The following is a 23,887-nucleotide window of genomic DNA, read 5'->3' on the forward strand; positions in this document are numbered from 1 at the left end:
TCTGGAAAGCACATTTTCTATTCTGTGAAAACTTTATTTTCTTTAGCAAATCTTCCATAAAGCGAGGAGGGCGTACATATTTAAAATTCCACGAGATTCATTCCCAATATTCTGGACTCATAGTATGCAAACAAAAAGGGAGTGAAATTGTCGTGGCAAGTGATGCACCTCACGTGGTAGACTGCACGTATGGTTGTCGGAGTTATCCGGGCAAAAGGCCATCCTTTCGAGCCATGGCAATCTTCGCAAATTCGGCATGGGGAGGGGGCCTCACCTTAAAACCAGACCCTGGAACTCTTTTCCCCTAACCGAGCGCTCCCACGCCGCTAAATTCTCGATTGACCCGCGAGCCGACCTCGTGGCTGGCGTCGCTGGCGTCGACCTTCAATACTTTCCTGCGTCGAACTCACCATGATTGGTAGAAGACCGAGAGCATGCCTCTTGGGGATCAAGTTGCGGACCTCGGCCACGACCGGAGCGTTTGTCCCCTCACCGCATCCTGACTTACCTTGTCCGAAACGTGGAAGAAGCATGTTCTTAGCGCGTCGCTTATCCAGCTGAATGGCGACCCTGAATACCACGCCACGCTTTACCCCTGCGCAAGCGCACAATGCATCGCGCTCAGCCGCTGTGGCGTATATCTATTGCCGTTTAGCGCTCCCTACTTGCTGCTAACAAGAGGCCGGCTTGGTCTTCGTCTGTTGGCCTCTTCCCCAGTTGGGACATGGCTTTCCGCATCCAGGCCGTTACCATGCCCGGTGTCGTCTAGGACGCAGCTGAGCTATAGGCCCACTGCAGGGCGCTGTGGGAACAATAACAGTCTCGTCCGAGCCATGCGTTCACTATTGCTTCTTTGTAGCGCTTGGTCCTCACGAGAGCCTCGTCTTGAAGGGAAGTTCAGTGTTGGTAATCTCCGGAGAGGAGGAATTGGCAGACGCTTGAGGCCTTGAGCCAGCACGGCGGGTGCGCTAAGGGATTGGGCGCCTTGCTATTGTGGGATGCTTACACGGCTTCAAGCGAGGGAACCGCATGTTTGGGACTCTGTATAAGAAGGTATCGAGCCGCTTGGGACGAGATCGACAGGAATATTGCCAACCTCAGTCACTCCCTCGTGCGTCCCCTTGTGGATCTTTAGGATCTAGTCACTCTTTTGTTCTATTTGTTGGTCAGTTTCTGACCCTTACGCTCTTTACCCAATGAGGTTCAACTCTGTTGCAGCCCTTCTTGGGGCTGCTGTCGCTGTTCAAGCTCTTCCAGCCATTGAAGAGCGCTCACAATATGCCAACTCCTCCATCGAAGCCCCGAAGCAGCAGGGCTTTGAAGTTGTCATTGTCTACGCTCGTCCTGCCGAGGGATGCCCGGCCAAGCCCGCCCACTGCGATGCTGGTGCCCACGACGACCAGAAGGCCTACGAGGCTCCTTCTCTTCCCGAACCCTCCATCGCTGAAGACCACGGAGACTCTGGCTTTAAGGGAAGCAAGACTGCTACCCTTGAGCACGATGCTCCTATGGCCACCCTTACCCCCGCCATCCACTGGAACTATGACACTCGCCCGGCCACCAACGTCATCCCCATCGCCCCTGAGAAGGCCTCCGAAATGTTTTACGGCATCACTGGTATGACATTATTCTCTATCAGCTTCTCACCATCGATGACTAACCCCAACTCACTCAGATCCTTCCAAGGCCGGCCACTTCGCCTTCCTAACCTACTACTTCAAGAGCCCCTCGGTTAACCTCGATCACTGTGACCACGTGACGAATGTCAAGTATGACTCTGACGAGCTGACGATCGGTTTCGGCTCCGAAGAGGCATACGAGCACGCTGTCTCTACCTGGGCTGATGACGAAGATGTCATCCTCATCGTGTACGTCCCTGGCTGCGGCGACTACGCCAAGGGCGATCGCTGCTACTTCCAGGTCAAGGCTCTCTCGTACAAGAAGGGTGACCTCGTCATCGTCGCCGGTGGCAAACCTTGCCACCCAGATGATGTTATCTCCAAGGGTGAGACCGAATGGGGTTGGTGGACTCCTCGCGACGATGGATATGGCCCCAAGGCCCCGAGCACCAAGACCCTGCCTGGCGTCGGAGGACAGGGCACGACCAGCTCTGCCAGGCCTACGACCACTGCTCGCGCTCAAAACACTCAGTCTGGTGCCTCCTTCACCTGGGGAGGTAGCTCGACGTCGATTGTGACTGCTACGACCGTAGGGGGTTCGTCGCCCTCTGGCAGCGCCTCTGCCGGACCTTCGGCCTCTGGGTCCGGCTCGTCTCCTTCTAACTCCCAAGGCCCCTCTGGCACGTCTGCTCCTGGAGCTGGTAGCACATCGGCTGGCTTTGCTGCGGCCAAGCCCAACTGCAATGCTCCTGTTGACACCAAGTACGGTTTGCCCTCAGCCTGTTGGGGTGAGCTCTTCGACTACGACCTTGACACTGATCTCGGCTATGAGCCCTTGAGTGCGGAATATAAGACTTTCGCCCTTAAGCTCGCCCCCGAGCTTGACGACTATGCCGAGGCCGAGGGAGAGACCTTCGACGGCGACTTCTGGAAGACAAACAAGCGGGGTATCCGTGTCCTGAACAAGCGTTTCTGTGGCTTCCTGTGCGACGTTGTGGACAAGTATGTTGTCCAGCCCGTCAAGCAGGTATACAAGTCTGCCCAAGAGGCGAGCTCTATTCCTGGCAGCATTAACAAGGAAGTGAGCTGGAAGCTTCCTGACTCCTCCTCCAAGGATCCTGATGCCAAGACCCTCAAGGATCCTGAGACCAAACAGGTCACTTCTCCGTGGGGTGACTCAATTCTCCTCAAGGCTTTCGGAAACCAGGAGGGCGATGAGAATAAGAAGCTCAATGGTTACATGAACGTCTTCTGCGTTGGCTGTGGTGTTTCCGGCAGTGCCAAGCTCGCTGGCCGTGCTGCCTGGACTCCCCTCGGTGGTGTCTTCACCCAGGGTGAGGTTGAGGTGAACACGGACATCAAGTTCGTACTAAAGGTCGGCATCGACGCCCAGATGACCTACAAGCAAGAGTTCAGTCACACGCTCCTGAATGTCGGCCTCCCTGGTCTGTCCTACGGCGTCGTGACCATCGGTCCCCGCATCACCGTTGGCTCCCGCGTTGAGCTCGAGGCCGAGGCCAAGGGCAAGCTCCTTGCCGGTGCCGAGATGGGTCTGCAGAACGCACACGTGCTCATCGACTTTGTCAACCCCTCCAACAGCAAGCGCGACGGCTGGGACCCCTACTTCAAGCCAGTCTTCGAGGCCGAGGGTGAGATCATGCTCGCCGCGACTCTGGGCCTACCCATTGGGCTCCGCTGCGGTCTCCAGATCGGTCAGTGGGACAAGTCCGTCGGTCTCATCGACGAGCCCTCGATCAAGGGTGTCGCGCAGGTGGCTGCCTCCATCGAGCTGACCGAGGAGAAGAAATTTGCCGCCGGATTCAAGGATATTGACGGTTGCACGGGCATTAGCACCCAGATCAGTTGGAGGAACAAGCTGTTCATTGACATCTTCGGAACCACCCAGATTCCCCTGCTGGACACCGATGACAGACCGCTTGCCCGCGGTTGCATTGCGTAAGTTTCCCCCAACTTATTTGAGAACCTTGTCACGAGTGAGCACCAACTGACAACAAGCAGACTCCCTGGTGTTCCCGGTCAGGAGCCTACCGCAACCGCCGACCCTACGGCTTCTGCCACGCCCTCCAACCCCGCAACTCCTGGAGAGTCCAACCTTCCTACGGATCCCGAGAACCCAACTGGTCCTACGGATCCCGAGGGGCCCACTGACCCTACGGATCCCGAGAACCCAACTGATCCCACCGACCCCGAGGAGAACCCGGAGGACGGCGGCGAGGAGAACCCAGAGGACGGCGGCGAGGAAAACCCCGAAGACGGCGGTGAGGAGAACCCCGAAGACGGCGGTGAGGAGAACCCCGAAGATGGTGACGGGGGCTCTGAGGAGGGCTTCGAGAACTCTGACTTCCAGGAAGCCACAAAGGTCCGCGCTCGTCAGGCAACCACATCTGCTGTGGTCACTGCCCCCGCAAACATCACGGGCAAGGTCGTCGACATCACCTCCAAGATCAAGGGCAATGGCACCAGCGTCCTCAGCTACACCCCTGAGACCCTCCCTAATCGCCCTTACAACACAAGCACCGGTTATGACCTTGCGCTTCTAGTTGATCCCGAGGCCACTACCATGATCGTCTCCTGCTCCAACGGCAACATGTACGCCTTTGGTGTTGATGGCGAGGACAATGAGCACTGCTCTGAGATGTGGTCGTCCAAGAACGACGTCCTCGTCACGGACGGTGGCCAGCGTCTCATGCATTACTATAACAACTCCATGTCTGCCGTCGGCGTCTCTCGTCTCCGCCTCGACGACCAGGAGAACATCCCCTCGGCTGGTGTCGTCGTCGCCTTTGCTCCCTATAGCGAGGATGACAAGACCGATGACTACTTCTACCTGGCTGTCGATCCCAATGAGCAGGTTTTCTACCTGCTTGTCTGTGACTATGAGGATAACTCGGGTTCCAAGATCTTCCTCGCCAAGGACCCCGAGGACGGTGCCGCCATGCTCATGAGCGAGGATCTCCAGTACACTGTCACTGGTGGCAAGGTCACCGGATGCTACCCGCTCACCCTGATGCAGGGCGAGTACGCGGCCGGCGACGACTACACGACTCTCAGCGAGGCTTCTGACTCGGAGGAGTGGGACCTTGAGGATGACTGGTTTGAGGAAGAGTGAGGCATGAGATGAAGAGAGGAGCGACGACTCGCATCCGCGAGGCAAAAATTCCTCTTTCCAATTTCCTTCACGAGTATACGAACGATTGCACATGATTCACACTACAAGACTCTTTGATGAGATCGACCGCATGTAAAGTAGTATCATATATTATTAATCACTCACCCTGGTTCCAATCTCCTCGGCGTTGTCCTGGTACACTCTGAGCACCGACAACAGTATCGCGTTTCCGAAACTTCCGCGGGTTGCCAGACTGGCGACTCAAGGTTGCAGGCAGTTGCCATCGTATGCGCCCTTGTCTTTGTCAAGTCACATGTGTCAGTTCAAACTCTAATGATCGAAGAGCCGGAATGGATCGGCGAAACGGCACTTTAATTCAATCCATGCGGGGACAACCAAGATAAGCATATTCCGGAATCTGGAGATGGCTGTATGACGTTTCCCAGGGCAGCAGACACGATGGTAATTTCATCCCTGCATGCCAAGGATCAGACCTCGTATTAATAGCCCAGGTGCTTGGAAACATTAGTGTAGGTGTGTGCGCGCGCGCCGCCCAGATGCGCCAGCGCTACTCCAACTGACTCGACACCAGTCCCTGGTAGCGTTATCAAGCGCCTCTCGGGCTTCTCACCGCCGAATCGACCATGACACAGTGATATCATAGCGGAGAGAAAGATGTCCTGGGCGAGATGCTCCATACTAACAGTCCACTAGATATGATGAGTGGTGTGTTTGGCTGCCGTATCTGACACAAGATTTCCACTCCTCCCATTGAAAGTAGCTTTGAATGACGGTGTTAATAAACACACGCTCCGAGAGTCTCTTCTCAAGAAGCCTTTCGACACGGCGCCACTTGGAAAGAGGGTAGCCATTGATGCTAATCCGGAGGGGGGGGGAAGGGTTTGTTAAGACCTTCAGGATTGAAGCCATATTTAGTTGGCATTGATCGCATGAACAGTGATGCGCGAGGACATACAACCTATTGTGACAAGTGGTACACCAAAGTGATCATAAATGTAATGAATAATAATACTTGAGGTTCTATACACAGAGATATGTGAGAGCGGCAAAAGCGCGCATGCTACAATAGATTCAGGCTGACATTCGTGATCATTAATATACGGCTTCGTCCTTCGCAACCCAGGCCACTCAGACCATCCATGAGGACATCTAAGCGCGGGGAGTGACCCTGTACCAGTAGGCGTAGGGCTCGCCGAGGCACTCGCCGACAGTGACGGCTGTAGCGCAAGAGACATTAGTTTACTGTGCGAATTGAAGAGGCCATGTGGAAGACTCGACATACCCTTGAGCTTGAGCCTCTGCACCTCCTTGATCATGGCAGGGAGCAGGGTCTTGACGGTGGTCTCGTGGACGTCGTGAGCAAGAACAATGCGGTTGTTGGCGACACCGGCCTTGAAGGCGGCGATGGAGGCGGGCATGTCGAACTTCCAGTCGTTGGTGTCAAGGTCAGCGTGGATGACGCGGTAGCCGAGCTCCTTCATGACGGCGAGGGTCTTGGCGTTGTAGTCGAAGTAAGGAGGGCGCATGTAGGTGGGGTAGTAACCGATGAGACGACGGAGCTCGTTCTCAAAGTCGGTCATCTGCTTGCGGACGGCGGCATCGCTGAGCTGGGTGAGGTAGGGGTGGTCCCAACTATGAAGAGAGTGTTAGCGAGACGCTGTCTCAGGAACAAGAAACAATGGACGGTAGGTCTCGAAGAAAGACCAGGGTGCGCCAAGACATACGTGTGAGAACCGATCTGGTGGCGGTTGGCGCGCATGCGCTTGAGGAGAGGAACATAGTTCTTGAGCTCGCCGAAGTTCTTGCCGTTGAGGAAGAAGGTGCCCTTCATGCCGGCGGCCTCGAGCTGGTTGACGGCGTTCTCGGTCCAGATGTGAGGGCCATCATCGAAGGTCAAGGCGATGGTGTTGGGAACGGTGCACTTGAAGATGGCGACGCCGTTGGGCAAGTTCTGCCTCTTCTCGATGGTGGCCAGGTCCTTGGTGATGGGCGAGGCGGTGGCACCGGCGACCAGGAGGCCGAGCACGCAGTTGCGGAGGTTGACAAACATTATGTTAGGTTGTGTTAAACGAATGTAGGTGTTGAGCGAGTGTGGGCAGTGCAAACGACTGTGAGGTGGAACGAAGGCTTCAGAAGTCTCGGCTGTCTTCCTTCAAAATTCGACGACGGATGGGGGCCATGATCCCTTTTACTTATAAACATTCAAGGCGCTGGCGAAAGCCCCGAAAAGAGGCACAGTAACCGGGGCCAAGAGACCAACAGCAGCCTAACAACACAAGGACCAGGTATCATGCGTCAGAACGTTTAGCGAGCGGAGAGAAAGAAAAAAAAAACCACATCTGCAGCTCTGACCAGTGTTCCCTGTCTAGTGTGAATTGCTTCTACCCAGGGGGCACTCATCAGGCAGGTCAGGGGTGAGGGTATGGCGTCGGAGTGGCTGCCTCGCCTCGATCGAATCGCGGCCACACGACAATCAGTGGGACACCACACGGACCGAGAGACAACCTTAACGAGCACCACATGAGCACAATGTGGTGAGCTGAGGCGGGCCAGGGGTACTGGATGAGTGCTTGTGGTTGCCCACCCTGATGAGGTTAGCCCTCGCGATCCCCTGATGCAGCTCGTATTACCGCCAGGGCCTAAAGCAGCCTAGTTCTTGGCATCCGTAATCTCACGGACACTTGGTCGAGGAGCCTGAGCGGCGCGATATGATGGTCACCTAGAACCTTTCCACACAGCGGGTTATAGGGCTCGGCGTGGCGGCTTCACCGGATAGGCCAGGCCCCCCCTTTTGCACCCATTTTTTGGCAGCGCTAGTGACCCCCAAAGTCGCTCTTGTGGTGGGTTGTTTGGCACCTGTGGTTGGCACTCAAGCCAGCTTCTTTCTCCACACGCCAGCGCACCCGTCGCGCCGCTTCATGTTCGGGCCTGGAGCTAGGCCGAGGGGCAATAGGGGCACACAAGAGCACGGCTATGGGGTCAGTCATGGGGTGATGGTGGGATGAAGCGGTTGTCTCCAGGGATTCGAGACGGCACATTTGTGCATGCTCAGCCACTTGGCGTCCATCATCGTGAACTCGTGAGCAGAAGGATCCCGAGACTATTCGCCCGTGCGTCATGCGCGTGGCAACTGATCCCTTTCGGTTCAAGTCCCGTCGGCGGCTGCGAGAAGGAGGAGGGTCAAGAGTAGGAAAATGAAGGGGTGAAAAAATTGCAGAATCACGATCAGGGTAGGAGGAAAGGCCTCGGCTGACCACCCATTCAGCAAGGCCGGTGTGGTTGCTGTGCCGCACGACTTGAGGTCGTTAACGCCCCTATTGGCGTTCGGGCGGGAGAAGCAGGGGGGCATTGTGGCGGAGGATCAATCTCATCTCCGACCTACATCTCTCTCTGCCGCCCTCTGCCATGGCATGAGGCAGACAAATCAGATCTCTGTGCATACATGATGTGCTGTGCTGTGCTGAGCTACCACTCTTTCTCCAAGACCAAGATCGAGCGAGCCGTTCCGACGGAGGATGTGGCATTCAATCGTTGTCTTTCAACCGGGATGGGGTTTCTTTGTCCATCGTCTCATCAGGCCATCGCCCCCCTTTTCCCCATTCCCCTGATTCCCGGTCAAGTAGGTACCTCTCGTGCAAGGTACTTTTGCCTTTAAGCATATTAAGCATGAGTCAAATGGCGCCAGCACGGCCCCCGACGACTCCTCAGTGGTGACTTGGTGGTGAAGCAACAGTGATTGAGACATTTCCTGATGCCCCCTCCCCTCCTCCTCGTCCTCAGAGCGCTCAATAGTTACCGGCTGGCCAAGAGTCTCTTCCACGGTATCGGCCGCGCTTCTTCTTTGAATGCCAAGCAGGCAAGGGCAAGAAAGCACTTCAGGTGGTGACTGACAGGGCATGGTAAAGCTGGGACGATTGGCTCCGGGCCTCGCTTGTTTGCGAGACACAGGCCTCGCGATGCAACACGCCACGGCGCAACATGCAGCCTTACAGGTGGGTGGTCACTGGCTAGCCCGGCTGGTCAGTAAAGGAGATGGATGCCCTGTCACACGAGAGCCTAGCAGCCGCTTGACACCACCACCGTCATCGCATCTCTTTTTTTTTTTTTGGCCTGCTCCGCCGCCCAGATCCCAGAAGGTTAACCTTAATGCCCGAAACACCCCTGTTTGGCCGTATTATTGGAGGAACAAAGAGTCTTGCCTCCAAACTTCTCGAGTCTCGCGGCGCGTTGATCACATTTCAAGTCCGGTCTCAACGTCCCGACATCCCGCGCCCTGGAGCACAGGGTCCATAGAGCCCGGGAACAAGAGGAACCAGGCCCCTGGAACAGGCTGTGTGCGGTGAATGGTACCTACATACTGCCCCTGCATGACCGACAAATCCCGTCGGAAAACTCGTCTCAATGTCAGTCGGCAGTTTCTTGGGTCGCAGCGCCTGCAATCCGTCCCTTCATGCATCTCTTGCCGCTTTCCGTCACCGAGCCTTCTGCCAAGTTCTTGGCTCTCCTCGCATGCCAAGCGCTTCCGACACCCGCCCGAAGCCAGTGACTCCGGAAATAGAGGTCCTCCCACCCTCGTCCATCCCCCCTTCGGCCCTGCCGCTCACGCATGATCACTGCCCACAACGATGAGTAATACCGGGCCTCCTCGCAGTTGAGGTATTCGGCCCTCTGGGGCCTCGCACCTTACTTGGCAAAGCACGCCGCCCTCACGCGCCGCGACCGATGCAACCTCGGGAAGGACGCGGGGTTCGTATCTGTGCGCCGAGGCGTGGGAGTCGGAGCGCGTATGTGCTCTCAGCTGCCCGGCGTGGGCTGCTGGAGCAGGACGCGACGTCGATACCCCAATACCTAGCTTGTACCAGTACAGTCGCCCGGTTGGCGTGCAGGGCATTAGCACGGTGCCAAGACCGATGATACGATGGTCAGCCCGCAGCTTGTGCTTGGTGCTTGTCATCGGACGTTGAGAAGGACGACGACATGGAGCGACGGAGCGTCAATGCCTCGATTCTCGGTCGATGCGGTCTCGATCGGCGGAACTGCTACTAGCTTGACAAATATTGGCTGACTCTGCATGCAAAGTGTTGTAATATGCCTGTCCTGCTGCCATCTTGGAGATCCAGGTATCGTATGGATCCACGTATAGCTTGATTGACGTGGGACAATCCGCGGATTGCCGTACTGTCAAGGGCCAAGACCACGACGGAGCGGTTTGTGTGCCTTACTTCCAGGAATTTGACAAGACGATAAGAAGCAGTCGAGCACTAGGTATCTTGGCGATGTGTCGAAGTAGAGAGTTTATTGGCCGTGGCCATGTCAAATGCAGGAGGCCAAAAACGGAACGACATTTTGTTGTAACTCGTTGTCTATATCACTTTGACGTATTGCGAAGGATGATGAACACTCGCTTAATGTGCCCATTGGTGGTTCTCTTAGGACGGTAGAAAATCGATTTTCCCGCTCAGCCACCTCTTGTACCAGTTGGTTTGGTGACTGCGGGCGCTGGCCCAAATTGAAAAGTACGAACAAGTCAGATTTAAAGTTGGGAGTCTACGGAGTAATGAACGTAGCAAGAGCGAAACCACAAATGGTCACGTAGAATAACTGTGCTCCGTCCTTTCGGTGTGTAACCATCACTGGCTGAGGTGTGAACGAAATCTTGAGCCAGGGCGAAAAGCGGTTAGATGGATCTTTCGCCAACACTCGCCGCTAACTGCTGGAAGGGTTGACGGCAACAAAAAGAACCAGCGTCGTCATAAGTTCACAGGATCCGAATTTCAATTCATAAGGTCAGACACCCGGTTTTCAGCTATGAACAGTCGCCGTGCTTCCGTTGTTCGAAAGCTAACTTCTATAGTGGAACCCGATGTCCGTCAAGGCAAGCAAATGCCGTGCAAATCAGATACAGAAAGGTAATCAGAGTTTGACATGCTCATCTTCAGCATCCACACCGGCCTGCTTGGCCTCGGCGTCCTGAATCCTACGCTCCAAATCGTGAGAAGTCGCCTGCGAGGGGTCCATCCTGGGCACAAATAGAGGTGCCTCAGTGAAGAGGTACCTCATCTCCTCCAGCGGGCGCTTGGCCGTCTCGGGCAGGAATGCCCAGAAGAAGATAGCGTTGGTGAAGTTGCACACCTGCGAAATTCAGTTAGCATCGAAGCCAACGCATGTGGCACTGAGAGAGAACTCACGATGAACAGAATGTACCACCTCCAGCCAATGCCATCCTTGTCGTCGAGAGCAACACTCGTGGTCTGGCCGATCATGGTGTTGAAGGCGAAGCTGGTCATGGTGGCGATCGAAACGCCTTTGGAACGTGTCTTGGTGTCGAAGATCTCGGCGGGAATAATCCATGACAGAGGACCGCACGTGGCGCTGAACGAGAAGTTGTACAGCCAGGTCATAGCAATGAAGCCCCATGAGGCACCAATGTTGCTCGAGGCACCATCCAGGGGAGGGTACTTGGCCAGCAGAATCGTGGCGATGATGAAGCAGACGGCGTTCAGCAGGTTGCCACCAATGAGCGGGAAGCGCCGGCCCGTCTTATCGATGAACAGGATCGTGAGGAACTGAGCGAACAAGGCCTGACAGGGTCTCAATTAGTATTTCTTTCATAACGGCACGCCACACAAGGCAGCCAGCGGAGCACTTACAATGCAGGAGGAGATCGCCTGGTACTTGAGGGCATCGTCGCCCGCAATACCAATCTTCTCGTAAATAGCGAGGGAGTAGTACTGAATGGCCGAGACACCTGTCATCTGGACACTGGCTTGCAGGGCGCAAGCGAGAAAAAGGCGACGGAAGCACGAGCGGTCAGTGAACAGCTCGGCGTACGACTTGGCTGAACCCTCCCTTTCGATAGTGATAGTATCCTCGATCTGAGAAAATTCGGCAACAACCCAAGCGTCGTTGACATCACCGTGCGCGTGAAGCTTGGCCAGAGTCTGAAGGCCCTCCTCCGTGCGGCCATTTTGAATCAGCCAGCGAGGCGACTCAGGGAACAGCAGGATCAGCAGGGCCAGGATGCCAGCAGGGACATTCTGAATACCAAGACTGACGCGCCACTGGTTGTTGTCGTCGGCCGCAAATCCGATATAGGAGCCTGGGAAAACACTGTTAGCCTTGCTGATAGTGTGCTCGACTCGGCGCGTCGGCAAGGGGACAACAAGACCTCAGCTGTGCAGCTGAACTCGCGAAAGGTAGCCACAGCCGTCAGTCACAGCGATCCAAGGTATTAGCACGTACCGTATGAGATCCAAGCTGCCGCAAGTGCACCAATGCCCAACATAAATTGTTGGAGAGCCGTGACACGGCCACGAATGTCGGGGTGGCAAAGTTCACCCTACAAGGTCAAGTCAGCATAATTCGGAAGCTATGTTGGTTCGAATATGGCACGCCGGGCTCACCTGGTAAACTGGAATGATCATGCACAAAACTCCGACACCAACACCAGCAAGCGTACGACCGGCCATGAGAAAGGCAATGTTCTTGCCGATGGTCTGGAGGGTTCCGCCGAGGAGGAAGAAGGCAGCACCGATCAGGATCGTGAGACGTCGGCCAAAGCGATCGCCAGCCCAACCGGCAATACCAGCACCGCAGAACGCTCCACCCGTGAAAACACTAACAACGGCGCCGCTGTGATTGTATTAGAACGGCACGGAGAGAGTTCGTCTGGGCGAAACCGATTCTGTTGACTTACATTTCGGCCGGATCTTCGCCAAACTTGGACTTGAAGGATGGCGATCCAATGACCTGGGCGATGACACCAAGATCATAACCAAACGTCAGGGAGCCGAGCGACGCGAAGACGCTGACGAGAAATTGGTACCATTTCGGAGGGAGAGCCATGGTGACGACGATGATGGTTGGTGCGATGCGCGCGCGAGACAAGGCAATAGCATCTCTGGGCAAACCTATTCAAACCGAAGCGCGTCCTCTTGGGCTATATATTCGGCACGTCTCCCCTCGTTCCCCAGAGAGCCGAGTCCCGAGAATCGCCTGACGAGGACTCGGCCGTCTTTTGCTGTGTCGCACTACGCCCGGGGTAGTTGGCCCCGGAACATGATGACATTGTCCAATAAGAGTCCTTTTTCTGTGCGGGGGACCCCAGATGTAGATAGCGCATCCGGAGAAAGTAACGGCAATTGGACAAGGATGAGAGCCGACACTCGAGGCGGTTTGCGTCAAGCTTCTGGGGCTCCAGATGCGCACCACTCAGCGGCGAGGACGACCGCGTCGAAGCTTTGACATGCCAACAGCCTGGCCAAGCATCATTGGCTTGAGCTGTCGTGTGGCTTGCCCGGGACTTGGAGGATGCGGGTGGATGGACGGGGAAATTGAAGCCGCATGACTTCATTCGACTTGTTGGTTGACGACCTTGGGCAATGAGGCGTCACCTAGACGCTATTGGACTGCAGCGTTCGATATGCGCTCCTGTCGGGATGCAGCTGGACAGCTTGTCGCATGTTTCACGGCCTTCCAGCCATCTCGTAGTATGGCTAAGCGATGCGCGTTCCGACCTGGTTCGCGCCGCCGTCGCCAAGTCAGGTTGATCACCAGGACAACTTCCACATCAGTCAGCCGAACAGATATAACCACGTGTGCCTAGCCATGGCGCCGGGAACCCTCTGAGCTGTCAATCAATTCATCGCCGGCTCTGGCAGAGAAAGTTGATCTTTCATGGGGGGGCGGGTAAATCTAGGCAGTTTGAGCGAGGGCCACCTTGGCGCCACGAGCCGCACTGGCTCGTGCCGAAGACGCGCTTCAACGCTTGAATATGGGGTCAAGAGGGGGGCGGCCGAGGTAATGTGGATGGTGACCAGCTGGTAGTTTCCACGCCGAACGGGTTTCCTCTATTCCTATTCTAGACAACTGTATGTACCATGTTGGTATTGGCGTTTGACGGACCTTTGTTGCATGGACAATCTCCGTCTAGGTTTGTCCACTCTCATTCATATCATCTGCCTTCTCTGACAGTGACCCCATGTTGCACAGGCCATGACTCATGGCAAGAACAGAACGGCAAGAGTGTATAGCAGCACATGTTTTCCTAACTCCAGGTCAGTTGGAACGTAATGACATATTTTCACAGACTGGTACTCGTCCGGCACGCTGAGAATTCTCAGCTGCTGTCCCTGTCACTCCTCGAGCCCCGGTTGCTGCGTGTAATATCTCTTCGGCCAGCAAAAAAGGTTGAGCATTATAATTAGCATTACACGAATTTCCTTCACATCCGGTAGCAGCATAAATATGCACCAAGCCCAACAACCCCGTTGGCGCAATGGTAGCGCGTCAGCCTCCTATCCAGGCAAGCTGAAGGTTGCGGGTTCGAGTCCCGTGCGGGGTTATCGTTTTGTCTTCTGCCCTCATTTTGGATGATCTTTAAGTCTGATCTTCTTGGGGTTTTGGTTAAGTGGTCAGAGAACACTGCAGCTAGCACAGCGCCCTTCTCGTGAGGTGCAGGCAAAGCATACCGGCACGCTAGAGGGCGAACAACGGGCTTGACTTGAAAAATTCACTTAGATATCTTGAACGGTAGGATCACCAGTTCGATATAGTTGTTCGCTTATAAAAATCGTGTTCTATCGTGTTCTTCGGATCAGTATGAGGTCGTGATTTGATTCATGAGGCCTATCTAATTTGAACTATTTGATTAGAGGAGGATCCAGGAATCAATCATCACATTGGAAAGATCGCCTTACCAGCGGCACGACTCGCCTCCAGGGCACCCGAAAGGCCATACTGAGTCTTGAGCCCGTGCAATCGATGAGTGGCATTCAGGTTCTTTACGACTACCAGCTGAAAACAGGTAGCACTACCTTGGCGCGAGGCAATGGTAGACCATGCCAGGAAGAGCTCCCAGACTCGGAACCAGCGCTGACCGTACTTGGCGTTGATTGTCTCTCTGTTCCCCAGCCAGTTGCGGTACCAACGCCAGAGAGTGCCTGAATAGTGCACACCAACAGTGTCGACGCTACAATAGGAAGTCAGTATTCTATTCATCTGCGTACATCCCACAGAGAATCCAGAAAATCATACCTTTTAATTTCCCACCCAGCACTCTCGAGGCAGCCGACGTAATTTGCCAGCGGGGTAGAGGCATCGGCTCCAGGAAAGATGTACTGGTTCAGGAAGAGACCCCAGATAAAGTCCTCATACTGCCAAGCCTTACGCAGACCAGAGAGCTGGACATACATGGCCCCGTCATCCTCAAGCATGTCGTAGCACTGTCGGAAAAACGTCCTGAGCCTGCGGATCCCCACATGCTCGCCCATCTCGAGCTGGGAGATCTTGTCAAACTTGCGCGCCGGGATATCTCTGTAGTCCATGCACAAGAGATTGCTCTGACTCTCGGGGATGCCGGCGCGGCGGAGAGCGTCGTTGCCCCAGGCGGCCTGGTTCCGGGCAAGCGTGGCGCCAGTGACGTGGGCGCCGTAGTTGACGCTGGCGAACTTGGCGAGGGTGCCCCAGCCGCAGCCAATGTCGAGAAGCGACTCGCCCTCCTTCAGACCGAGCTTCTCGCAGACGATGGCCATTTTGTTATCCTGCATCTCCTCCAGCGTTTCCTCGCGCGTAAGGTCGGAGATGATGCCACTGGTGTAGACCATGCGGGGTCCGAGAAACCATGAGTAGTGGTCGTTGCCTCGATCATAGTTTGGACGAATCTGTTCTTCATCTTGTTTGCGCGAGTGGAACAGCACGTCCACAGCGAAGGTGAGAAAGACGTACTGGAACACGGGCCACGTAAAATTGAAAGTTGCCCAGTCGTGCCGGTACTCCATTATATCGAGGGCGTCGCCATTGAAGTCAACGTCGCCGTCAAAGTATTTGTCGTAGAACGTTCGCATTGGTATCTTGTTCCGTCCACTCCATTGCCGGCGATCTTCCTCTTTCTTGAAGGTGACGTATTCCTCGATTGGACGTCCAGGCAGCTTGGCTTTCTCGTTAATGCGCGGAGATTACGCGGACGTGACGCTCCAGAAGGCGGCCAGGATCGGAACGGAAAGAAGTATAACGAAGAAGATTGTCGTCTTGAAGCCGCCGCCGATAGATCGCGCTATGAAGATCGGGATTCCCAGTAACAAGCCCCCAAGAAGGTAGTTGGAAAACGACTCATTGCCGGGACCTTCGGCAGGCAGCGGAGGGTTGTGTATGGCGCGGAACTTTGGTGGGAGTCAGCTCGAGCGTGTACCTTGGTTCAATAGCGATCAATTGACATTAATTGGCATCGATTGACTCTCAAGTTTGAGCCTCGACACTCGATGTGCTTACATTGGTTGTATCTACGCCGCAATCGACCTTGGCGGTGAATTTCGAGGGTACAGCGGCGGGTGTGCTGATGAACGTGATGTCACCATCCAGCTCCTCGCCTTGCGCCCTTGGCTGGGCCATGGCTGCAATTGGATTTGCCGCTTGCTCAGCCCCGAGGGGTCTCCAGGAATCTAAGGAGAAGAACGGCAATCCTTGAGCAGTCAGCTATTGAACAGTAGTCGACTGATCGACGAGTTTGGCCAGCAATGCAGTCAACGATGACGATGAGCAAGCCACCAAAGGTGCCACGCCAGTAAGACTGGCTGAAGTATTTAAGTATGTGTGGTTTCGCGCTCGGCGATCACGTGTCTAACTCATGATAGACCTAGCCTGAGGAAAAATACCACTGTCGGACACAATAGAAAGGTCCTTTCACTACATTTGTAGCTTGCCATATCACAGATCCCTGGCGAGATGCATCAAGATACTCCTTTGGTATCCTTTCCCAGCGGTGGCTGGCAAACTGAGGAGGGGCAATCTACAGAATCTCAGGTATGGTTGGCTGGAAGCAGGCCCCAACAGGCACTAATGACAGGGGGGCGGACACCGATTGCCTCCCCGAGAGTCCCGAGTCTTCGGCTGACGGGAAGGTCGGCCTCCGGAAGGTGTGGACGAAGTTGCATTGCAGCCCCCTTGCCTAGACCATGTTTCAGGGACAGGCCATAGCAAAGGGGGGAAACAAAGGCAAGCGGGTTGCTGACGTGCGGTTGGTTTTAGGACCCAATTTTGGGTTTCGACGGCAATCTGAGCCTTGATAGTTGGAAGCTTCAAGATGCAAAATCTTTGTTGGCAACGGTCGCCTTAAAACTTTTCGAATTTCATGAATGCTTTCGGATGAAAGTTTCCTTATTTAAACACGGAACCTTGATCGGGTATCGAAGACTGGTGCAAAGAAGGAGACTACTCGCAGCAAGCAATGCAAGTCAGATGTTGGTCTTTCGGCACACAATACCCCAATCAATACTCTTTCTTTTTGTCATGTGGCCTCCCTTTCATATCCCATCATCCTATTGCCTATCAATCGACCCCTTATAGTCCTCTGTGGTGTCTCCTGTCCCACCGCTGCCGCCGTATCATTTTGTCTTTAGGGACGGACATCGATAAATGAGAATCTGTTGCGGCAGCTTTCATGCGGTCTCTCAGCGAACCAGCTATCAAATTTAGAGATGTTACATTATTCAACATCGTTAGGAAGGTGGTACTTTTTATCTCATACGCATACGCGGGTCAGAGGTTGTGAATCGACAGAATGTAAGGAGCGTTTAATGACCTCTCTGACTCTAGGTTTGCCTTTGACAAGTCTTTAGAGATCTCATGAGCTACCACAACCGAGGGTATCTCTACAGTGTATCATTTACATTGAGATGACGCAGCAGTAGCCTCCTCGTTAGTGCGGTTTCTTCAGCACACAACGGTCGCTATTGCACCGTAGAGTATGGTGAGAAATCGGATCGCGTATGAGGTGGATGAACATCAGATTCCCAAGAAGCCCACCTCTACATATTAGCTGTTTGGAAATTGAGAAGGTCTGGCGCGGGCGCGGGGTCCTCCAAGTTTGATTTCATAACATCCAATGATCTCAACAGCACATCCAGCTTTACCGCAAGATCCACTAGTACTGGACACTTCGACGATGACCAGACTCATTCCAGCATCCTCGCTCAGTCAATGCTTCATAAACTGTGACGCATCCAGCTCGCATTATCGCCGATGTTCAATCAAGATACTGGCATACGAACTGCTCGACTTGCTAACAAAGCACTAATCCAGACCCTTGCTGTAACCCTGTAAGACCAGAGAGTTCTCAACCACGCCCCAAGCTCATGTCGACGGTATGGCATTTTGACGGTATGACACTTTAGCCCCTTCAGCTCAACATGTAAGCACTTAAGATCATTGCTGACATCCATACACCGCTCCTGTTGATACGCCACCATCCCGGTGCCACCGCCAACAGCACCCACGTTCCCAAAAACGAACATATCTCTCCCGCGTCCAACTTAGAGATCGAGGCTGACAGCAGCAAGCGATAGCGCAGCAGGAATGGCCTGGATGAACAGAATCTTGCGGTTGGCCGTGGCGGCACCGTACGAGCCAGCGACGGCGATGCAGCTCAGGAAGAAGAGACGAAGCTGCTTGGCGAAGCCGGCATCGGGGTGGACGAGACCCCATACGAGGCCGGCGGCGAGAAAGCCGTTGTAGAGACCCTGGTTAGCGGCGAGGGCCTTTGTCTTTTCGGCAAATTCGGCCGTCAGATTGAAGGCCTTGCGGCCGCGAGGAGAGGTCCAGAGGAACATCTCGAGGACGAGGATGTAGCCATGGAGGCCGGCCATGGCGCCGGTGGAGAGAGTGGAGAGAATGCCCATGTTTGCGGAGAGTAAATAGGCCGCGGATTCTGTCGATGGAGCGGAATGGCGATTCGAAGCGTGGCGTTGCTTCAGCGTTGGGCGACTGATCTGGATGATAATGATGAATGATGATGGGATGGCTGAGTTGGAGACTTTTCGACCTCGGCTCGCAATGAGGAGGACACTGCAGATTCAGCTGATTCCGTGTCATGGAGCTTCCGCATGCGGATTCGGCTGCTTACTCAGCTGAATGACAAGTCCAATATGCATACGAGGTTATCACGAGTCATGATGCTGGCGCATTCCAGGAGGTCGCCCCCCGTTTGCTGTCATGTATTTATTCATTTTTGTTTTCGTTCTGTTTTGATCTAAGCCCAATACTTACTTCTTCCGCATCACCCATGACTGCGCGTTGTATGCGTTCTTCACCAACGCCCTCTCATTAAAACCGTACACGGCTTCTCGACCACGCACCTTCTCATCAGCGAATGTCAACTCGCCGCATGATTCCGGCGCGTCGACAAACTCGAATCCCATGGCATTGACGACAGCGATGATTTCGTCAAGGCTCAGCTGCACATACGGTCCTGTGCCGTACAGGAGCGGCCCAAGGTTGACCCAAATGCCACCTTTCCTGAGCAGCCCATGGATCGTCTCAAAGTAAGACATCAGGTTCCGCGCCGTGTCGATGAAGAAATGGGTGACGAGTGCATCGAAATGGCCATTCTGCCCCTTGAACGCAGATGTGAAGTCACCTTCGACCAGGACTACGGCGGAGGTGTTGACAGGCCTATCCGGGAAGGCGACGCCGCGGAACATGTCGGCGGTGGAAGCGTGATGCGACCAGCCGTCAATGAAAGGATGGACATTGTTTGAGCCCACACGAGGATGCTTTTCGAGGAAACGGTACGCGAGGTTCATGTACATGGACCACTCGTTGGTCGTGACCTCAAAGCCTATGCATCGTTCTGTCAGAAAAGCATCCGGAAATAGAGGAGGAGGAGGAAGGATGGCGACTCACCACCAAGTGCGGCGACTTCATGACCCAGACGACCAACACCAGCACCGGGAAGCAACACCTTGACGTCGCCCTGCGAGCGATCAGGGAAGTACTGCTCCAACGACTGAATGATGCAGGGGAACGCAGCATCCCTCTCGCGCAGGCCGCTCACCGTCCAGTCTCTGACGTAGTGCTTCAATGCCTGGCTCACGCTCACCCTCTCAGCCGCCTTGTTCTCCTTCTCCTTGGCTTCGATGTATCTCGTCATCTCGTCCCTCTCGACCCCATAGAACTCCAAAGCCCCATCGACAATCTGCTGACACAACACGTGATTCTGCTCAATCAACGAAGCGACGGTGTCCATCTTCTTCGTGTAGCCAACCGCATGCTCGAGGACCTTCTTTTGCGACGAGGAGGTGTTCTTGTACATGCGGCGCCATTTGTCCAGCTCGGCCGTTTGGCGCTCGCGGTATCGGACGTAGCCGTGCAGGGCGTCGAGGAGACGGGCACGAGGATGTGTTGTGTCCCATTTTCCGTGCGACTTGGACATGCGCTTCAGAAGAGCTTTGTGTTCGGCCTCATATCGGGGTGAAGGTTTGATCTCCTCGGTGAGGGTGACAATGACCTCGTGGACTTCGAAAAGGCCATCGATGGGGACCTGCTGGGGTCAGTATTGTGCTCTCCAGGGGACACCTGCAATACTTACTGCTGCCAGGTCTTCGTGGATGTCAATGGCAGTGTCGCCCTTTGCAACATCTTCCGCTGCCAAGGTTGCTTTGGCGCATGCCAGAACAGCTAAGGGGATGGTGGCACTGAGTCTCATGATGAGGCTGGGGGGGAGGGTCAAAGGTAGTGTCCGAGTCAGTACAGTTTGTGATGTCAAAGCGGCGCTTGGACAAGCCTCATAAAGTCAATTGGAAGGAGCTGTGGCAAGCACACAGATAAAATCAGGGAGAAAGAGGCGCGTGAGACAAATTGTGTTTTTCACAAGTTTTGCGAGGGCAACGTCAAGGCCCATGGTCGCCGTCACGAGAACCTGGATGGCCGCCAAGACGTGGGTTCTGCATCGCCCTGAACTAAGACGCTTATCGCTCGCTCTTCTTGATGCTTCCCTTATCAACGCCATCGAACCCCCTCATTACGCCAGGTCAGCCTCCCAAACCAGAAACATAACGATATTCACATGCTCGGCTTGTTTGCCTGATGCGATCTCTCAAACGTGTTGCGATATGCATCAGGCAAAATGCCCTCGAGCCAACCCTTCACCTGCAAGCCAACCACATTTGAGTACCAACGGTGTTGACCAGCGCCCCCTGACAGAACCCAAAGTCCATCAACCCCACCGTGTCGTTTCCACAACCCTCTCAGCTCGCCTTCACCATCAACACCTAGCATGGCATCCATCTTGCTTGCCACTACGTCAGCTCCTTCGCCCAGAACCGCCACAAGCTCTTTGCGCGTATCAGTCTCGAATCCCGTGCACCAAACTAGCGAGTCACCCTCCATCAGTGTCCCATCGCTGAGCCTCAATCCGGTTGATGTATAGGATACAGGCGTGACTCCAGATCGAACCTTGGCCGTCCCGCGTACGATGAGATCAACGCCACCTGTGCCCATGTCGACAACGAAGCCACCTGCGCGGCTGTGTAGATGGTCGATGAGGTCCTCCTTCTTGGAATCTACCGCTCTGAACCCGGCGTCATTCAGCTTGCTATATCGATCGCTGTGATTCGCATTAGTGACTTCGAGGCATGCGCAAGGCAGATTCTGGGGTCACGCACGGCTCTTCGGCCGCCATCGCAGCGTGGACCAGCCCGGGCAGCTGACCAACGATGGCAACTGGGCCCATGTTAATCATGGCATCCGCGACCTCAGTTGAAACCACGTCGAAAATCCCCAAACCCTGAGGATGAGCGTAGTATCTCATTGGAATAACGTATGTTGGAGATCGCTGGATCATCTGGACTGTCAAGCCCGCGTTGTGGCAATCCTCCAACACGTCAAAGGCCGAGTTGGCAGACCCAATGACGATGACAGACTTGCAGTGTCAGCTGGCGTCCCAGGCAGTGGCGGATCTTATCCTACCTTGGCTCCGTGTCGTACGAGCTCCTTGCCGCTCCGAAAGGATGAGGAGTGCAGACTCGGCCCCTTAAACGCTCCTCGATCGGCAACATCGGGAATGTATGGCGTGCTGAACCCTGACCCGGTGGCAATGATCAGTGCTCTGCAGGTGATTGACTTCTCAACCCCCTCGACAATCAAGTTGAGCTTCCAAGTTTGGGCCTTCTCGTCAAAGCTTGTTGCTTTGACCGTGGAGCTGTTGAGCACTCGCGGTCCTAGATCAAACTCTCGCGCGAAGCGCTGAATATGCCGCTGAAGCTCGTCTCGAGGTAGCTCGTACTCTGCCTCCTCCGGATAGGCTTTCACTCATGTCAGCATCCACACTCTGTACCCTGCAAGACGGTACTCACGGAGATATGGCATCTGGCAGTAATTCTTGCCGATGTGAAATCGCATGCAGTCGTATCGTTTCGCCCAGTTGTCGCCAGTTTGCGGATTCTTCTCGATGACGACAAAGTCCACATTGAGTGCTTTCAGACGAGCAGCCTGGATCAATCCCCTAGTTGCGCGTCAGCCCTTCGAGCTATCTGGCCGCACCGGGACGGGACAGTAGCCATACGCATTGCCTCCGCCAACGATGACGACGTCGGTAGACAGAACTGTGTTTGGGCCAATGGCCGATGAGGGCTCTTTCAATACCCTCACGTCTTCGGGAAAGTCGTCGAAGGCGATGAGCAGTGTAGCCATTGTCCAGATCTTCCAATGAAGCTGGCCATCGGATAATATCTTAGGGAGCATCATGAGCTTCCCAAGGCAGCTGGCTGTCGGATATTTCGTCTTGAAAGTAAAGTTGCAGTCGAGCCATGTCTTTTGGTGAACTCAGCTCAGCACGTTCTGAAGATGGGGAGTTTAGCTCTTACCAGATTCGCTACTGTTGACACAACCTGGGCGGATTCAGGCAGCACAACCAAAGACCCAATCCCACGAGCTCGGGATAGGTAAGAGAGTGTCGCTGTGATTTCTTTCGGCCCAGAGAAGGTTCTCAAGTGCGCTGTAAGCGCCAGAGTGTCTCGCCAGTAACATTGCCGCGCCCAAAATAGGTCGTCGATATCTAGTTGCTTGATATCGACACCACGGACAAATGAGGACAAACTTTCAATGACAGGAAGTGCTGTCTCGAGGGGATTGATTGTTTTCCAATCGATAATGTCGTCGGTTTTGGGTAGCTTTTGGTAAATGTCCTTGCGGAGGTCGAACCTCGGAGGGTGGTCAGCGAAGTGCATCTTGGTCGGAAAAGAACACAAGACAGCGGGGGACAGCACAGGACTGTACTTTCGTCTCTTACTTTGCAGTTTAAGTATCTTAAGACTTAAGTCCGAAGCGGGGTATGAAGGCAAAGGTACAAGCTGATCTGTCGTGACACCGGACAACCTGCAGTCCACCCGATACAGAGCGTGGGGGACCTCCGAAGAATATGCAACCCGACCACAGGGCTGGCACCACGGGCAAGCAGGATGATTGGCACAAAGCAGGTGAGACTTTTGCCAAGAAGCAAGCGCTAGGTCGTACGCGTAAACACATCGCTGTGGTGGGGGATGAGTTTGCGTTCTTAGAAGAGAACGACCGGATAGCTACTCATTGCTCCGTCATGTAATGAATCCAAACACTGACCCCGGGTCGGAGTTCAAAACCAACGTAAAACTCGTAAGGCTTACCGACCACAGATCAGAAAGATTATCAAGCTCATTCGTGTAGATGTCTGCAAATCTTTCGCACTGCGGAAATGTGTTTCATTCGCACAACATTACAGGCAGGTATCACGGAGTGGATGATTCTATCAGATTGGATTTCTCTAGGCATTCCTACTGATCAAGACTTTGAAGATTCGTCGAGACACATGGAACTCAAATTCAATAAATACGTCGCAAAAAAAAAACGAATTTACTGTCAGGTTCTATTCTACCAGTTAACCCATATGAACTCGACTCCGTTCAAGCTTGCTGTCGTTTGATGGCTCGCCACTGCAGATTGAACTGATTTGTTTCTCGAAGACTCATGGCCTAACAAGTTAGCTGACCACACACACGAGGAAATTTTCAATAAGAAGACCAACAGGACTTGATCACTAACGAGAAGAGATCAGAAGAGGCGAAGTGATGCCACAGAACTAGCCTGGTGGTCCAAGTTCATGCACTTCCATTTTCGGAATTTATCATCACCGCCCTACATCAGTCAGTATTTCCAGACTGTCAACCCAATAGTTTTGCGGAGGCACGTAAGGACCAAGAGCAACAACATACATCCTATGTACAGTGTCGATTAGCGATGAGTAAATTTGGCAAATTGGGTGGGGAGTTGGAGTCGGAAGATCAGACGGGGACTTACAGCCCAGGCTTTCTGG

General features: G+C 54.3%; 8 protein-coding genes and 1 non-coding gene across 9 annotated transcripts; 2 read left to right on the forward strand and 7 right to left on the reverse strand.

The window, feature by feature from the left end:
• Positions 1-1,196: 1,196 nt before the first annotated feature.
• Positions 1,197-4,749, forward strand: D7B24_004455 (uncharacterized protein; the record flags this gene model as incomplete). Its single annotated transcript, XM_028638625.1, has 3 exons — positions 1,197-1,617; positions 1,676-3,575; positions 3,639-4,749. The coding sequence occupies 3 exons, from the start codon at positions 1,197-1,199 to the stop codon at positions 4,747-4,749; spliced, it is 3,432 nt and encodes a 1,143-aa protein (XP_028496743.1).
• Positions 4,750-5,919: 1,170 nt separating this feature from the next.
• Positions 5,920-6,820, reverse strand: D7B24_004456 (uncharacterized protein; the record flags this gene model as incomplete). The annotated part of the gene is made up of 3 exons (XM_028638626.1): positions 5,920-5,987; positions 6,053-6,402; positions 6,495-6,820. The coding sequence occupies 3 exons, from the start codon at positions 6,818-6,820 to the stop codon at positions 5,920-5,922; spliced, it is 744 nt and encodes a 247-aa protein (XP_028496744.1).
• A 3,863-nt stretch (positions 6,821-10,683) lies between these two features.
• On the reverse strand, positions 10,684-12,615 carry D7B24_004457 (uncharacterized protein; the record flags this gene model as incomplete). The annotated part of the gene is made up of 6 exons (XM_028638627.1): positions 10,684-10,902; positions 10,959-11,351; positions 11,421-11,869; positions 12,013-12,109; positions 12,174-12,402; positions 12,467-12,615. The coding sequence occupies 6 exons, from the start codon at positions 12,613-12,615 to the stop codon at positions 10,684-10,686; spliced, it is 1,536 nt and encodes a 511-aa protein (XP_028496745.1).
• Positions 12,616-14,033: 1,418 nt separating this feature from the next.
• D7B24_004458 lies at positions 14,034-14,113 on the forward strand. Its single transcript has one exon. It is a non-coding gene; the product is annotated as a tRNA-Arg (tRNA).
• Positions 14,114-14,148: 35 nt separating this feature from the next.
• MT1 (Sphingolipid C9-methyltransferase 1) lies at positions 14,149-15,614 on the reverse strand (the record flags this gene model as incomplete). The annotated part of the gene is made up of 3 exons (XM_028638628.1): positions 14,149-14,162; positions 14,586-14,740; positions 14,806-15,614. The coding sequence occupies 3 exons, from the start codon at positions 15,612-15,614 to the stop codon at positions 14,149-14,151; spliced, it is 978 nt and encodes a 325-aa protein (XP_028496746.1).
• A 111-nt stretch (positions 15,615-15,725) lies between these two features.
• On the reverse strand, positions 15,726-16,158 carry D7B24_004460 (uncharacterized protein; the record flags this gene model as incomplete). Its single annotated transcript, XM_028638629.1, has 2 exons — positions 15,726-15,929; positions 16,039-16,158. The coding sequence occupies 2 exons, from the start codon at positions 16,156-16,158 to the stop codon at positions 15,726-15,728; spliced, it is 324 nt and encodes a 107-aa protein (XP_028496747.1).
• A 1,919-nt stretch (positions 16,159-18,077) lies between these two features.
• Positions 18,078-18,443, reverse strand: D7B24_004461 (uncharacterized protein; the record flags this gene model as incomplete). Its single annotated transcript, XM_028638630.1, has 1 exon — positions 18,078-18,443. One exon carries the CDS (start codon positions 18,441-18,443, stop codon positions 18,078-18,080), a length of 366 nt encoding a protein of 121 aa, XP_028496748.1.
• A 363-nt stretch (positions 18,444-18,806) lies between these two features.
• On the reverse strand, positions 18,807-20,248 carry D7B24_004462 (uncharacterized protein; the record flags this gene model as incomplete). The annotated part of the gene is made up of 3 exons (XM_028638631.1): positions 18,807-19,381; positions 19,447-20,083; positions 20,132-20,248. 3 exons carry the CDS (start codon positions 20,246-20,248, stop codon positions 18,807-18,809), a joined length of 1,329 nt encoding a protein of 442 aa, XP_028496749.1.
• Positions 20,249-20,604: 356 nt separating this feature from the next.
• D7B24_004463 (uncharacterized protein) lies at positions 20,605-22,233 on the reverse strand (the record flags this gene model as incomplete). Its single annotated transcript, XM_028638632.1, has 5 exons — positions 20,605-21,136; positions 21,207-21,463; positions 21,511-21,845; positions 21,897-22,045; positions 22,106-22,233. The coding sequence occupies 5 exons, from the start codon at positions 22,231-22,233 to the stop codon at positions 20,605-20,607; spliced, it is 1,401 nt and encodes a 466-aa protein (XP_028496750.1).
• Between the last annotated feature and the right edge of the window lie 1,654 nt (positions 22,234-23,887).

Source organism: Verticillium nonalfalfae (assembly GCF_003724135.2).
Source record: "Verticillium nonalfalfae strain VnAa140/NRRL 66861 chromosome Unknown scaffold_25, whole genome shotgun sequence".
Lineage (NCBI taxonomy): Eukaryota > Fungi > Ascomycota > Sordariomycetes > Glomerellales > Plectosphaerellaceae > Verticillium > Verticillium nonalfalfae.